The sequence below is a fragment of the Peromyscus maniculatus genome, chromosome 13, assembly GCF_049852395.1.
Source record: "Peromyscus maniculatus bairdii isolate BWxNUB_F1_BW_parent chromosome 13, HU_Pman_BW_mat_3.1, whole genome shotgun sequence".
NCBI lineage: Eukaryota > Metazoa > Chordata > Mammalia > Rodentia > Cricetidae > Peromyscus > Peromyscus maniculatus.
The window spans coordinates 42,993,642-43,009,457 of NC_134864.1; the positions used below are offsets into that span (position 1 = coordinate 42,993,642).

The 15,816-nt window shown below is 43.7% G+C and overlaps 1 protein-coding gene across 12 annotated transcripts in view; it reads left to right on the top strand.

Moving 5' to 3' along the window:
• Fn1 (fibronectin 1) overlaps positions 1-15,816 on the top strand; it is a 70,336-nt gene that overhangs the window by 33,720 nt on the left and 20,800 nt on the right. For 6 of the 12 annotated variants that reach the window (XM_006972238.4, XM_042260165.2, XM_042260170.2 and 3 more), the window contains exons 22-31: positions 977-1,145; positions 1,873-1,959; positions 5,444-5,635; positions 6,945-7,217; positions 8,369-8,551; positions 10,228-10,317; positions 11,869-12,138; positions 13,380-13,496; positions 14,411-14,575; positions 15,224-15,379. In XM_006972238.4, coding sequence (XP_006972300.1) covers positions 977-1,145; positions 1,873-1,959; positions 5,444-5,635; positions 6,945-7,217; positions 8,369-8,551; positions 10,228-10,317; positions 11,869-12,138; positions 13,380-13,496; positions 14,411-14,575; positions 15,224-15,379 — 1,702 coding nt within the window. The remainder of the gene's footprint in view (positions 1-976; positions 1,146-1,872; positions 1,960-5,443; positions 5,636-6,944; positions 7,218-8,368; positions 8,552-10,227; positions 10,318-11,868; positions 12,139-13,379; positions 13,497-14,410; positions 14,576-15,223; positions 15,380-15,816) is intronic. The other 6 variants (XM_006972239.4, XM_006972240.4, XM_006972241.4 and 3 more) reach the window with 1 other exon arrangement.

Here is a 15,816-nt window from a genome sequence, read left to right on the forward strand (position 1 = left end):
TTTAAAAATAAAAGTATAGGAGAACTTCATTTGATGGGTTGGTTGCTCTAAATGGGTGTCAAGAAGCTTATGGGAACCAATTTGGGGAGACCAATTAAACTTAGAGTCACTTCAAAATCACATTTTTATCCAATCAGTTTCCTCTCAACTTGTTCAAAGCCCTGTGGGTGAATTTCTTAATAGGAGTTAAAATTGAGGTCTTCGCTTTAGATTTCTGGAGTCATGTTCTTTCAAGTAATGATACCAGGGAAATGATGAATACAAATGAATATCTTTTAAAGAATCCATCCTTTGGCATTCAAAGGATGAAAAAAGAAATGTTTATTATGCCTGGAAATCAAAGCCTGATAGTTTAAAAGGAACGGAAAAAAAAATAGATCGAAGGTCACTTCATTTTTTTAGTATGCAAATAGCCACATTGATGGCCATGTTACTCAAATACAGGAGCTCCTTAGGAAGACCGCCAATGCACCTTTTTAGTTTCCCTTAATAATGTCATTCAGAGTTGTTGAAGCCGCAGAGAATATGATGAATTTCTCTTGAGTTGAATACTGTTTGATAGTATTACCTAGGCTTTTGAAGTTATGAACACACTTCTTCATGGGAATGTGTTTTTCATTTCCAAGTGTCAGAGTAGCTGGTAATAACTAGAAAGTTAACTGTATGTGAGTAACTCATTAAAGGCAGAGCCTAGGGGATTTCTTCCCTGTGTACTGCTGGTATGTACCAGAAGGGTCTTCGTCACACAGCTGTAATGACATTTCTCTGGAACTTTCTATCATAAACGTCCCTGGTGCCCAAGGAAGACACTCTCCAGTTAATTGCAAAATAACTAAAGCGAGTCCCCCAACTTGTTACCCATCCAATAAAAAGCACAGTGTGGATTTTTCAAGGAGGTCTCACGGTGTTAGTGTACCTGCAAGCTCTTGGGAGCTCCGCGACGTTCATCACATTGATTTTGCTTCCCTCCATCCAGCTGGGTGTACGACCAAGTGAGGGAGGCGAAGCACCCCGAGAAGTCACTTCGGAATCGGGGAGCATCGTTGTGTCTGGCTTGACTCCGGGCGTAGAATACACTTACACGATCCAAGTCCTGAGAGATGGCCAGGAGAGGGATGCTCCGATTGTCAACAGGGTGGTGACGCGTAAGAAGACCTTTCCTCCTCTTCTAACTTTTAAACTGTTTAAAGGGACTAGCAAAGCCAGGTGTGGTAGTGCATGCCTTCAGTCCTAGTGCTTGGAAGGTGAAGAAGGGGGATCGGGAGTTCAAGGCCAGCCTCACCTACACCAAAAGCTGGAGGCCAAAGAGCTGGTTGTCATAATACACACCTCTAATCCCAGCAATGTAGGAGGCAGAAAGAGGCAGATAGCGGAGGGTGTGAGGCTAGCCTTGTCTGCAGAGCGAGCTCCAGGCCAACCAGGGTTGCACAGTGAGAGCCTGTCTCAAAAAAAAAAAAAAAAAGGCAGCAGATTCCTCTAATTCTTCTGATACCGGAGTCACAGCTTGCTTATGAGAACAGAAGAACGAGAAGAGTCCACCCCTTAGCTACATCATTAGAGTCTTCAGAATTTGATGTCGCCGGCTTAGCTGGTGCCATGCGGTCTCCACAGCGTTGGCACTGGAAATGTTCCTTCCGTGTCAAAAGTCTTCCAGACAGGCAAGATGAAGCAATTTCAGTAGTGGTACAATAGCGTTGATCTTAAAAAAAACAATCCTCTATCAGGGTCACTGTCACTGTGTTTTTTATAGTACACTTTCTCTATTTTTTACTGATCATGGAGGGAAGGGATAAAAGAGAGGGAAAAAAAGAGAAAGAGACAGTAAAGGAAACATTTCATGCTCGCTTTAACTCTTCACTTTTCTCTCTGTAGCACTGTCCCCGCCAACGAACCTGCACCTGGAGGCAAACCCTGACACTGGAGTCCTCACTGTCTCCTGGGAGAGGAGCACCACCCCAGGTGAGCGCAGGGGGGATCTGAGGGCACGGGTACACCATCTCTCCAAGACAGATTCCATTCGGAAACCAATGACTCAGCTCTCTCTCCACCAGTGACGCAGCGGTATATAAGAGAGCTCAGGGCACACACAGGGTGCTCACTACACGTAAACACGTCTCAGGACACACACAGGGTGCTCACTACACGTAAACATGTCCGTGTAGTTTCTCAAGTCACGGGCATGGGAGCCATCAAGTGTGAGGCTGTGGGGGAAAAGACAAATGGAACCAAGATTTTGTTCAGTACGTTAAAAAAAAATTCCCAAACAGGTTGGAGGGATGCTCTTCCAGAGGACCTGGGTTCAATTCCCATCACGCACACGGCAGGCAGCTCCCAACTGTCTGTGTCTCCAGTTCCAGGGGACCTGACACAGACACACATGCAGGCGAGACACCAATGCACAAAAAATAATTAAAAAAGAACCTGAACAAATGGCTAAAACCATAGCACATCATTTCTCCGGTGTGAGTTACCGTAAATCTTAAATAGACTCTTTCTTCTTTGGAGTTTGATAAATCCCTTGGTATCTGGGTGAGGCTGGCTCCAGGATTCGCAGTGATTCTGAAATCTGCAGCTGCTCACTCAGCCCATTACATAAGATGGTGATGTGCTCGCTTCTAATCTACGCATTGCGCACGAACTTCACATCATCTAGACTGCTTATAGCCTAATGTGCAGCCTGTGCTGTGGAGGTAGTTGTCCTACTGGATTATTTCGGGGACAATAACAAGACACTGTATGCACAGTTCAGACCCAGATTGTCTCAAATGTTTTTTTATCCATGCCAGTTCCATGCCAGATGTATAACTTATGGCTAGGTGATGAACTGTGCTCTACACAATGTAAGCGAGGCGGGGCTGGAGAGAGGGCTTGAGTGTGTAATAGGGTTTGCTGTATGAGCGTGAGGTTGTGACTTCATCCCCAGCCCCTACACAAAGAGCTGGACATGGCTGCACGAACACCTGTAACCCTGTTCTGGAGGAGGGAGAGAAGTGGGCAAGAGGAATATTGGGGTTTGCTGACTGCCAGCCTAAGTCAGCCAGCTCCAAGTCCAGTGAGAGACCCTGACTCAAGGGAATAAAATGGAGCGCGAGAGCAAATGAAGCTGTAAACATGTTCACACACGCTAACATGTATTGGGGGCTCGTAAGATGGTTCAGTGGGTAAAGGCTCCTGTTGCCAAGTCTTCCATTGTGTGAGTTTTGATCCCCAGGACTTGCATAATAGAAGGAAGGAACTGAGTCTTGAAGGCTGTCTTGTGATGTCCACAGGCAGATCATGGCACATGTGCATTCGTACATTTGCACACTCAACAAATAAATGTAATAATTTAAAAATAAATGTAATAATTTATGTACACACCAGTGCACATGCACACACAAAGTAAATAATTAATAAAAATAAACAGAATTAATAGTAATGAAAAAGATTTATAAAATCATTAGATACAACTATTCAAGGAGCATAATGCACTAGAAGAATATTAACTTAGATATAATTTTATGATTAAATAATGAGCATGGGGGAGACTGTTGCTGAGACAACATGATACTCATTATTGAGAACGTTCTAAGTTGAAGCAAACTGATTGGAGCTGTACTTAATCAGAGAAATGTATTTGGTTTATTATTTAACTGTTTTTAATTTTACTGGTGTTGGTAATATTTTTATAAAAGTGAAACTGTTATACCAACCCTAGGGCTGAGGCAGGAGGATTAACATAAGTTCAAGGCCAGCCTGGTATACATAGTGAGACTTAATGCTAGACCAGGCCACAGTGCAGGCCCTGTCTCAACAAAATCAAGACAAAACTGTATCTATGTGTGTACACACACACACACACACACACACACACACACACACACACACACACACACACGCATGCATGTGTACATGTAATTTTAAAGTGCCTTTGTATGATGTATGCATGTCCACATGCATATTCATCTGTGTAAGTTCAGCTGGGCACTGTATGTGTATGAAGGTCATTGGATGACCTTCAGTGTACATGACTGCCTTCCATCTTGTTGGAGATGGGGGAGTAGAGGAGGAGGCTGGTGGCTTCTGAGGATTCTCCTGTCTCATTTCCCAGCTCTCTACAGCAGCATAGAGATTACAGACACATGCTATGGTGTCTAGCTTTATATGGATCCTGGGGATGTGAACTTCAGGTCCTCAGGATGGCATGGCAAACACCTAACCCACTGGGCCAATTTTTTAAGTCTGCAATTTGTAGAAATAATTTCTTACACAGTTCTTAGCCTTGTTTGGGTATATGTGTCAGGTGATTATCTATAAACACGTGTGTTGACAGTCACACAAAAATAAAACTAGCTTAAAATGTTCCTTTAAACCTCACTTCGGAATGGACTGAATGTCACATGAAGTTTCTGTCTCAACGTATTGTATAAGGTGACAGTTAACACCGTTACCAGATAAGTTACTCAGGTTGGCAACGTGAAGCTGACAAGTCCCTTGCTTCTTGGCAGCTGGGTCATTAATCTCTGGTCTCAATGGCTTGCCCATTCAGATGGTCAGTAGCAAAGGAAATGACCTGAATGTTATTGATCTCCCGTCCCATGGGGCTTCCTAGCACATACCGCTTTAATGTTTACCTTTTCCCCACCGACAGAATATACCTGCGTTTCCTTTCCTTATGAGTCAACATTGTGATGTTTTCTCCCAACCTGCACCTGCAGAGCTCTGGCCACATCCGCTAGATGTATTCTTGTCTCCTTCCCTTCAACACTTCACTGCCCCATTTTCATAATTCTGAAGTCTTCTGTGATTAATACTCCTTTTCAAGGATGAGCACCTGTACTTACATTTTCCACCCTCCACCCCCCCACCCCACCCCCGCCACCCCAATTCTCTTCCTGAAAGCCCCATCCATAGATCCAAACCTTTATACTCTTTGGAGAATGTTTTTAGGTGGAAATGGATCAAAAACAGAATATTCCTTAGCTTTCCTTCAGGTCACCCATTAAGGAAAAGCAGAACGGCGTGTGGAAAGGAGGCTGGAATTTGGAGACAGGAAAGTCTCAGCTCATCACTCCTCTTTCTGAGATTGCCTTATCTTAGTTAAGGGTCTCACAGTTTTATTTTGTCATAACACATTTGTACGTATGTAAGATCATCCAGTGGATATGACGTACAATGATCAAGCTTAGCCTTTCCATCTCAAACATTCATTTCTATGTGCTGGAGAGACCCTCAGACTTGTCTGGGTATTTTCAAATGCACCCTAAATTGCTGTGGACTAGTCTTCACTCTGCAGAGTTGGAGAAGATTAAAACTAATTCCCCCTTTCTGACGGTTGGTGCAAGTCATTGGCCTGTCGCTTTCCCTCACCTCTTCCTCTATGGGTCCATCACTGGTGTGTCGTTTAATATACCCTGGTTCATAAAAGTTCTGTATGGTAACTTCCTCTCCCCATTCACTCCAGATATCACTGGCTACAGAATAACCACAACCCCCACAAACGGGCAGCAGGGGAGCTCTCTGGAAGAAGTGGTCCATGCCGACCAGAGCTCCTGCACTTTCGATAACCTGAATCCTGGCCTGGAATACAATGTCAGTGTTTACACTGTCAAAGATGACAAGGAAAGTGCCCCTGTCTCTGACACCATCATCCCAGGTAATAGAAAAATAAGCTGTTACCCTCAGAGTGGCAGTTTCAGTAGCAGTGGGAATTAGCATCTTAATCCCAGAGAGCGGAGAGTGGGAGACAGAATTGGGATTTAATGCCAGCCCCCCAGTGTGCTCTCCAAAACCACGAAGCCAAAGCAAATGTTTGGATGAAGGCTTTGCTGTTGCCTCTGCTTCACTGTCTGTGCTTCCCTGGGATGCTGTTTGTCATTGCCATGGGTATGGGATGGGCTCAGCCACGGCCTTAACGCTCTACTGTGTGCTCACGTGGAAAGATGACTAAACAGTGTCGTGTGTCTGTACCCGGTGCCGACAGGCTGAAAGTAATGTGGTAAATGCATCCCAATGGGACGTTTGTGCCCGATTTGACAATCCAGATCCACCTCCAACAGTTACCAAAGACAACAGTTTTTGTCTCCCTGTGTGAGCACTGCAATACACTTGGATGGCAATCCAGTTCTTCACCTTGCAGCTTCAAATCCTTTTAAAATTGGAGGTGGGGTAAGAAAGGAAGGGAGAAATAAAGGCCAGGCTATAGGTCTTTCTTCCTTCTGAACTGAAAAACCCCACCACATAGGCCTATCTAGGGATAGGTTCATTGTTTGCCCCAAGTCTTTGGTGGAATAAAAGCCCTGGGCAGACTCTGTTCCCCTCTGCGGTATTTTGGTATGCATTTATGACTACTAATTAAATTATAGGAATTAAAATATTGGCAGTGGCATGGGCTCAGGGCTGCCTGGCCTTGGGCTGACTGTGCCTTTGAGTGGCACATTCAGAATATATCGTTAATACGATGGCCACGACGCTGTCATGAGTTTTGAACATGGAAAACAAATCAATTAACCAGCCATTTTTTTTTTTAAAAAAGTCTTATACTTAGTAAGATTTTATTTTCTTAAAGAAGATTTTGGATTCCTTTCCCTCAACACTGCTGGTATCTCTTGCAGATATTATGTCTTAAGTTCTGAGAATGGTTTTAACGTTGTAAATGTTTATTTATTTATTTATTTTTTAAAGAACTTGAGAAGTTAAAACTGTACCATTCAGGGACATTTTCTAAATGCAGGAAAGTCTCTGAAAGAATGCGGTATATTAACCTGCCTTATTCTCCCAGGGAAGCAAATTATTCGCGATGCTTGGGAAGTCTTTTCAAATAATTTGGGACAAACTGCATATTACCATCATTGCTTTGCGATTCTGTCAGTTTTACTGCTGGTCACCTGATGTGTACACTGCTTTATTTTTATTTTTTTGCCTCTACCTTCCTTTTGCCTCTTCTCTGCTTTGTAACTCAATAGAGGTGCCCCAGCTCACTGACTTAAGCTTTGTTGACATAACCGATTCAACCATCGGCCTGCGGTGGACCCCGCTAAACTCATCCACCATTATTGGGTACCGCATCACAGTAGTTGCGGCAGGAGAAGGGATCCCTATTTTTGAAGATTTTGTGGACTCCTCAGTAGGATACTACACAGTGACGGGGCTGGAACCCGGCATTGACTATGACATCAGCGTTATCACTCTCATTAATGGCGGAGAGAGCGCCCCTACCACACTGACACAGCAAACGGGTGAATCTTGAAATCTTCTGTGTTTGAGACATGGATGGTGTTGCATGCTGCTCAGTCACTCTGGTTAAACCTGGACGTTTCCAAGGAGAAGCCAGATTGGCCACAGAGATGAAGATAAGATGGGGTGCATTCAGGGATAAGGAATGCATGAACCTAATTGAAAACATGTATAAGCAGCCCTTATGCACTTTCATTCAGATCACAAACAGATGTCAAACTAGAGAAATCTAGATAGCTGATCTATGAAATACAAAGTAGATAAAATTTGCCGACCTTGAGTTATTTTATTTATTTATTTTTTTTTAAGTACAAATACTAAGCTGAATGGTGAGCACTGGTTAATACTAAGACACACCTCCAAAATGTGCCACTGTGTGTCTCCTCTTACCTTTTGATAAGCTCCCACACTCCTTTGTAGCTAGTAAAACATCCATCAAAAATTAGGGTGGACCGGAAGCGGGGGGTTTAGAGGTAGGAAGACACGAACCGTAGGGCCACTTAGCTCGTGTGCTATGCCGGGTGAAGAGACTCCTCTTTAACCACAGTCTGGAGACCAGCATGCAACATCGGAAAGGTTCTCTGCCCTGCATGGTAAGACACATGCTGAGAACCACTGCATGAGTCCCCTCACTTGTAAGCAGCGGTCACTGAGTGGAATTATGGCGATGCAGTAGTTTGTAGAGACGTCACTGCGGGGCGGTGGAGGACCCCTTGTCTTTTTTTATCTGTGTGCATGTGTTTCTTTGGAAAGTACTGCTATGTCTCTTTGCTGTGTGGCAACTTAAGCCTCTTCAGCCTGGGATAAGAATCTTTAGTGGTATTAATGCATTGAAATAAAAAAAAAAAAAAAAAAAGAAAAGAAAAAAACAACAACAAAAACCTATTTGAAAATAGGTTAAAATTGTTAATATTCTTTAAAATGCATGGATGATGGCAGAAAGGTTAAAGGGGCCTAACAGTATTCTGTATAGTATGTTTTTTTTAACAGTAGTGTATCATGATTTAGATTAGATTTGGAGTAGACTATTTGCATGATTTTTGACTGTTTTCTTTTGTGCATGAAATACTGGTTTTTACCTTTCCAGCGATCTCATTCGGTTTAACTTTAAAGTTGCACTGACTCGGTCTTCCTATATCTTATTTGAAATCAGCCGTCCCTCCTCCCACTGATCTGCGATTCACCAATATTGGTCCGGACACCATGCGCGTCACCTGGGCCCCACCCCCATCCATTGAACTCACCAACCTCTTGGTGCGCTACTCACCCGTGAAAAACGAGGAGGATGTGGCCGAGCTGTCGATTTCGCCTTCAGACAATGCAGTGGTTCTAACAAGTAAGCTCCCCAAACATACACATTCCATACATGCTCGCCTGGAGCAAAACGGACGCATTCTGCATTCTGGAGGAGGAGAGCTGTAACGGCGCGGCACACCATCCGGCCTTGCCAGGCGGCTCTGTAAATCTGTGGGAGATGTAATGTTTCTGCTGGTGTGAGAAACACTTGCTCTCTACAAATCACAGTGGAAAAAATCATCAGTGAAGTCCAAGACTTCAAACACATTCCACTACCACATAAATGCTCAAAAATAAGTGAATAGCACATGACTTCTGTAACCAAGGAAAGAATAAGAAAGATGGCGTCTATGCGTCTATTGTATTGTCCTTTGGTGTGATAGCACACTACAGATGATCCTAGAAGACTGGTCACTTGGCCAGGGGAGGGAGTTAGATCAGGGTTTTATGTGGAAAGAGAGAGGGAGAAGTTTAGTTCATAATTCAGATAACATCTGTTGGCAGAATTTCCCAGAAGGTTGAGAGTTCAGAAAACAACTGACATTAAATAGACTTTTTCTTGTTGTTTTTGTTTTAATGTGCATTAGTGTTTTGCCATGGGCAGTTTCAGGTCCCCTGAAACTGGAGCTACAGACAGTTGTGAGCTGCCATGTGCATGCTGGAAGTTGAGCCCGGGTCCTCTGGAAGAGCAGTCAGTGCTCTTAACTGTTGAGCCATCTCTCCAGCCCCGAAAATAGACAAATTTAATAGAAATGGCTACTTGCCGGTTCCTACCATTTAGGAAGTGATACTTTGTATTAAAGAAAGTATGAGGTTGCAACATGATGCTGGGCTTCCATACACATGTAAGATACAGTTCCACATGAGAGGAAAGTAGTTACATTTAGATATACTCCTTAATAGTGGCCAGAAAACAGCCTTTCTTGTTCAGATGCGTCTCAGAAAGTGAAATACAAGAAGGCAGCCAGGCATGACTGACCCTGCTTTCTCACTGTGAGGGTCAGAGCATCCCGATGCTTGCTTGACTGTGGCCACAGGGCCGAATCAGTCGCCGGGTACCACATTACCCAATACACTAGACCCCGAATCACACGTTGGCTCCAGTTTAGCCTACCCTTGTCACGTGTTAATGGTGTACCTCACGAGCCCTAATGCTATATTGACGTTCAAGTAACTCTCTCTCCCCCTTTGAGAAGTCATTATTCCTATGTTTTAAAGATTGAGCAGCTTGGTACAGCGTAGTGAGCCCGGGGGTACTGGGTATGTTCGTTGTCTTGAATACAACATTGGCGGCTCCCCAAGGACACATGTCCAATGTCGTCCAACTGTGCATTTAAATACATGCAACACTGTATAGCATGGGAGCTGCAGACCGCCTTATTGGGTTGCTGTGATGGGGAGGGGGTAATGCACAGTCCCCCAAAACTGTCCGTCCGTTGCCCCTTAGTAGATGCACTTTCACTCGGATGGAAGAGGCTTTAGTGCGCCGTGTCTACACTTGACCGAATTGCATTTATACCGGCGGAACAGAGGGGCTTGAAGAGGTACAGGAGGAGGTGGCCCTTAACTACAGATTTTGCCAGGCACAGATGCTCACTTAGCTACAAGGAAGCTATGGGACTGCCTGCCTGGCTGTTTCATCAGATGGAGTAGTCCAGGGAGGGCCGTGGTTTCCCATGCTTTCGACTCTAAAGCACGTCCCGCTTGCCTCTTTAGATCTCCTGCCTGGGACGGAATATTTAGTCAGTGTCTCCAGCGTCTACGAACAGCATGAGAGCACCCCTCTTCGAGGAAGACAGAAAACGGGTGAGTCATGTTGGCGACATGCTTCTCAAGTAGCTCGCGCCTACCGGTCTTAAACAACAAAGTGATTTAGATTGGGTCTAAAAATACATCTCCACTTTTTATGGTATTGGTACATTACTTAATTTTTGTTTTTTCGAGTTAACATGAAGTAATGGGTTTCACTGTGGTATTTTCACACGATCTGTTGGTCCTCCTATTCCATTCCTCTCCCTCCTCCCCATGCCACCCCTCCTGGTCCCCTTCCTCCCTGCGGGAATGGACAGCCCCTTTCTGCTCTCACGTCACCTTGTCCCATGTCACCTGTATTCTATGACCCTTTTCCACCTTCCCTAAGAAGGCGTCCTTTCCTCTCTTCCCACACTCTCTTTTCTAGTTTCATGACCTGTGCTCTGCACACATGTGTATATATACATAGATGAAAACTAAATCCACATAACAGAAAACATGTCACTTGTCTTTCTAAGACTGGATTACTTTACTTAACATAATAATTTCTAGTCCCATACATTGCCCTGTAAATTTCATTTTTCATTATGGATAATATTCCATTGTGTATATGTATCACATTTTCTCTTCCGTCCTTCCTTCCTCTTTCCCTCCCTCCTTCTTTTCTTTTGTTTTTGTGGTTTTTCAATCCCCAGTACTTTAAAATTAATTAATTAATTAATAGCAACAAAGAAGTACTAATTTCTCACTTAAAAGGGATTATGTGTATTGTAATTTGTCTGGGGTGATGACTTTAAGCTTTACAGGGCTCGTGTTTAGCATCATTGCTACTCTGTTGACCTATCAGTTCCATATGCAGCGCAGAGAACCGCTTTGAAAGCCAAATACAAGACTGTTCTGCTTTGAGAGATGCACTGACAGACATACACAACACATATAACATGCTTGAATGCTGTCCTGGTTGGGTTCCTATGGCTGTGATGAAACCCCATGACCAAGAGCAATTTGAGGAGGACAGGGCTTATTTGGCTTACACTTCCACCAAGTAGTCCATCACTGAAGGAGGTCAGGACAGGAACTCAAGCAGTGCTGGAACTTGGAGGCAGGAACTGATGATGCAGAAGCCGTGGAGGCGTGCCTGCTTACCGATTGGCTCCCTCTGGCTTGCTCAGCCTGCTTTCTCATAGAAGCCAGGACCACCAGCCCAGGGATGGCTCCACTCACAATGGGATGGATGGCCCCTCCCCTGTCAATCACTAATAAAGAAAAAGCCCTGCTCTAATCTTACAGGCACATTTTCTCAACTGAGGTTCCTTCCTCTAAGATGATGTCAGCTTGTGTCGAGTTGACCTAAAGCTATCCAGTACAATGCCAAAGCCCTTGAAAATATCGGTGCATAATAAGTATGGTGTAGAAATCAACTAGAATTAATTGGACATGTTGTTTCAATTACTTTGAAAAAGAAAAGATAAAATGAGTGTGAGCTGATGTGGTCAACTCTCAGTACCATATAACAGGGCATGTTGCTTTCCTCCACATCTTCCTCTATGTCTAAGCTGGTGGATATTGTCTTTTGTTCCCTTCCTTGGGTGGGGAAAAAAACAGGTCTTGATTCCCCAACTGGTTTTGACTCTTCTGATATCACTGCCAACTCGTTCACCGTCCACTGGGTCGCCCCCCGAGCCCCCATCACCGGCTACATAATTCGCCATCATGCCGAGCATTCTTCTGGAAGACCCAGGCAAGACCGAGTGCCTCCCTCCCGGAATTCTATCACACTCACCAACCTCAACCCTGGGACTGAGTATATTGTCAGCATTATCGCCGTCAATGGCAGAGAGGAGAGCGCCCCGTTGGTTGGCCAACAGTCGACAGGTAATTTTGCTGTTTGAATCTGCCAAGAAATTTCATTTGTATGGATTTTGTGCGGTTGGGTGTAGTCTGTGGCAAAGCTTCCTGGCATCTGAGTTGGCATCAACACTCAAAGGGAGGTGATGGAGCACAGAGCCAGGCATTGTTATCCCAGCACTGGGGAGGCAGAGGCAGGCAGACCTCCAAGTTGGAGATCAACTTGGTCTACACAGTAAATTCTAGACCAGCCAGAGCTACGCAATGAGAAAGACTCCATCTCAATAAAAAGGGGAAGGGGCGGTGACAATGTGTGGCCAGAATATCTCCCTCTTAGAATATACATTAAAAAGATAACTTTTTTTAACCCTGAGAAATTTTTACCTGATTCAGTTATCTGAGTTTTGGTGTTTTGGCCGGTCAGTTTTTTTGTAGTGTTTTGAGATGGTTTCATAACCCACATTGACCCAGAACTGGCTTCGTAGCCCAGGCTTATCTAAGATATTCTTGCCTCAACTCATGAGTGCCGGAGTTATAGGCATGAGCTACTACTCCCAGCTTGCATGTTTATTGGTTTTTAATAAAGTTTCGTTCAAAAACATATTATGGTCCCAGAGTTACTGTAAGTTACTGATTTTCAGTTGGGCTTGAGGCACAGATCTGTAATCCTAGATACTCAAGAGGCTAGAGCAGGAAGATGGAGCGGTCAAGGCCCTTGTAGGCTGCTGTGAGCTCAGAGTTAGCCCGTGCACTTCAGTGAGACCTTGTTTCCAAATTAAAGTTTTTAAAAGAGGTGCTATGGCTGTGGTGTATCAGTAGAGTGCTTTGTCTGGCAGGAGTCCAGCCGTCCGTCATTCAGATGTCTATAGGTGTAGATTATTTATTTTCAGTGACAGTGATTGGGAGACCTGTTATCATGATATCTATATCTTACCTGCCGATAGGGCTGTGTGTGATCACTACTTCCAAACAGCATATAGTTAAGAGCACATGGGCAAGTACCACTGTAGGTTTTTATAACTTTTCTGTGATTTAAATGATTTACCAAAGAAAATGTGGAGGAAAGAGAATTCACAATTTTATCACAATTTTAACTGTCTCCTTAGCCCCTTCCCTCGACTTCTTCATAGTTTTTAATTTTGCTAATTTAGTGTCTATGTTTTTGTATGAAGGAATGTAACAGTTATCTAGGAAAAGAGCAAAGAATGATTCTGAGCTTTCTTTGGAAGTTATGGATGTGAAATTTCCCTGTGATTTTTTTTTTCTAGTTTCTGACGTCCCGAGGGATCTGGAAGTGATTGCCTCCACCCCGACCAGCCTGCTGATCAGCTGGGAACCCCCTGCTGTCTCAGTGCGCTATTACAGGATCACCTATGGAGAGACAGGTGTGTTCGTTAGATCAAGGTCCGGGTGGGGAACTCGGAAACCTGGCAGTGTGGTTTGGGGTTAAATGCAAGCAGGCCTATTTAAGAAAACCTCTTTTTCTTTTTTTCTATCCAAAAATATATGGGAACTGTGTATAATTGATTGTCAAATGAAGTTTAAAAGTTGTTTATATGTTACAGCTACAGGTGGAAAGCAGAGCTGAGGGGAAAAAGCTTATATATTCACAAATATTATCATCAGTATTGTATTTTCTTCTATGTGTTCTCTAAAATTAACAAATATTCTGTTAACGCTTTTGAAAAGAATGCAATTTATTCAACTTAAGGTTGAGTGAGCCACATTCTTGCCTCCATTTTTTAATTTAAAAAATTAATTAAAAATTAAAAATGTCCCCCTTCCCCTTTCCTCCCCCAAACCCTCACATGCTTCTCTCCCACCACTTCCTTTTAATTTTCTTGGCCTCTTTTTCTTGTTTCACATGCACACGCGCGCAAGCACACACACACACACACACACACACACACACACACACATACACACACACACCAAGAGTGTGCATGTACTCCCACAAAAATGTTTAAAGTACAACCTGCCTAGTCTGTTGGTATTTTGTAATCAACTAGGAAACTCATTCCTGGGGATTTTTTCACCTTTTGCCTGTTAATCTGCAACTCAGTGACATTTTAACCCAGGGATGTTAAGTTGGCGTTAGCTTGAGAGTTCTCCCGGTTTTTATATACTTACCGGGGCTTACTATGTGCATGAATACACCTGCCTGTTCAGTCTGTGTTACAGCAGCACTCCTTAAAAGGCAAGTTGTAAGCAGCAGTGATTTCTGCACTGCTTTCAATGTGTCAATCATGTTGGAGTGACTCCTGGCTGCTCCAGTTACCCACGGACCCCTTTCTTACAGGCGGGAACAGTCCTGTCCAGGAGTTTACTGTGCCTGGGAGCAAGTCCACAGCCACCATCAACAACATTAAACCTGGAGAAGATTACACCATCACCCTGTACGCCATCACTGGCCGTGGGGACAGTCCGGCCAGCAGCAAGCCGATTTCCATCAATTATCGAACAGGTACACACTTCCCGTCTGGGGTGACCCAGGGTTGTTTATGCAGATGGTTCTCACAGTATTCTCCCGGGGTATTTCCTTCACTGTGAAATTGATTTTCCTTCCTTTTTGAGTGGTGCTGGGGATCAAACCCGGCATATTTCATGTATGTTAAATGAGTGCTCTCTCGCTGAACTACACCTTCAATCCTTATTTATTTGCTTAATAAGACAAAAGCCTGTAGCCGACAACATCTATAGGTGACAGAATTTTGAGACAAATGTAGAAAGAAGACCCCAAGGGCAGACATTTTTGTCTTGTGTTTTTAACTGCTAAACCTCATGTGTCTGCAGTAGACATAAGACAGAGAGAGTATTCATAAATACCTGTAGAAATGACGGTGAGTGGATTGGTAGAGGACAAAGCTCTGCCTGAGATGTGGGATTTTGTTTGTGGAATGAAGCAGTCATGTTGAAAATAGTTGTAACAGTGTCTGGATGCATGCATTTTCTTCTTCAAGTTAACCCTTCATTCTTGTCAAAAGAAATCTCTACAGTGCATTAATAGAAGCCAACGATCATTTGTACACACACGAGGACTAACAACAACCGGCCTGTCCAATCCTGCCCTCAAACACTAGGGGGACTTCACTGGTTTCTCTTTTCCCTCTAGAAATCGACAAGCCATCCCAGATGCAGGTGACCGATGTGCAGGACAACAGCATTAGTGTCAGGTGGCTGCCTTCAAGTTCTCCTGTGACAGGTTACAGAGTGACCACCGCTCCCAAAAATGGCCCGGGACCAACCAAAACTAAAACTGCTGGTCCAGGTAAGAAAAACCGGCGTGGCGCCTCTAGGAGGATAAACCCAGAAGGAGCATGGAAGGTTTCGTTTTAAATGTCCTGTATGGTATGTGTTGTGGTGTTGCCATTCATAGACTATGTTGCCAGATCACTTCGCAAGGCAAGTATTTCTGGGTTTGTTTTGTGTAGTAATGTGGACACACCAGGAAGAAAAGGGCGGACGGACATTGTGGAGCCTTTCTAGATCTGATGTTTCTATTATATATAAAATGACTTCCAAGATTATGATCTCAGGCAATTGCTTAAGGTCAATTTAATTTCTTTCATTTTTTTTCAAGAATACCTCATTAATTTGGGGTTATATATAATAACATCTTAAGGTGTATTCTTGAATATGATTTTACTGCACTATGATAAAATTCTTTTTTTTTTTTTTTTTTGAGATAGGGTTTCATGAAGTCTG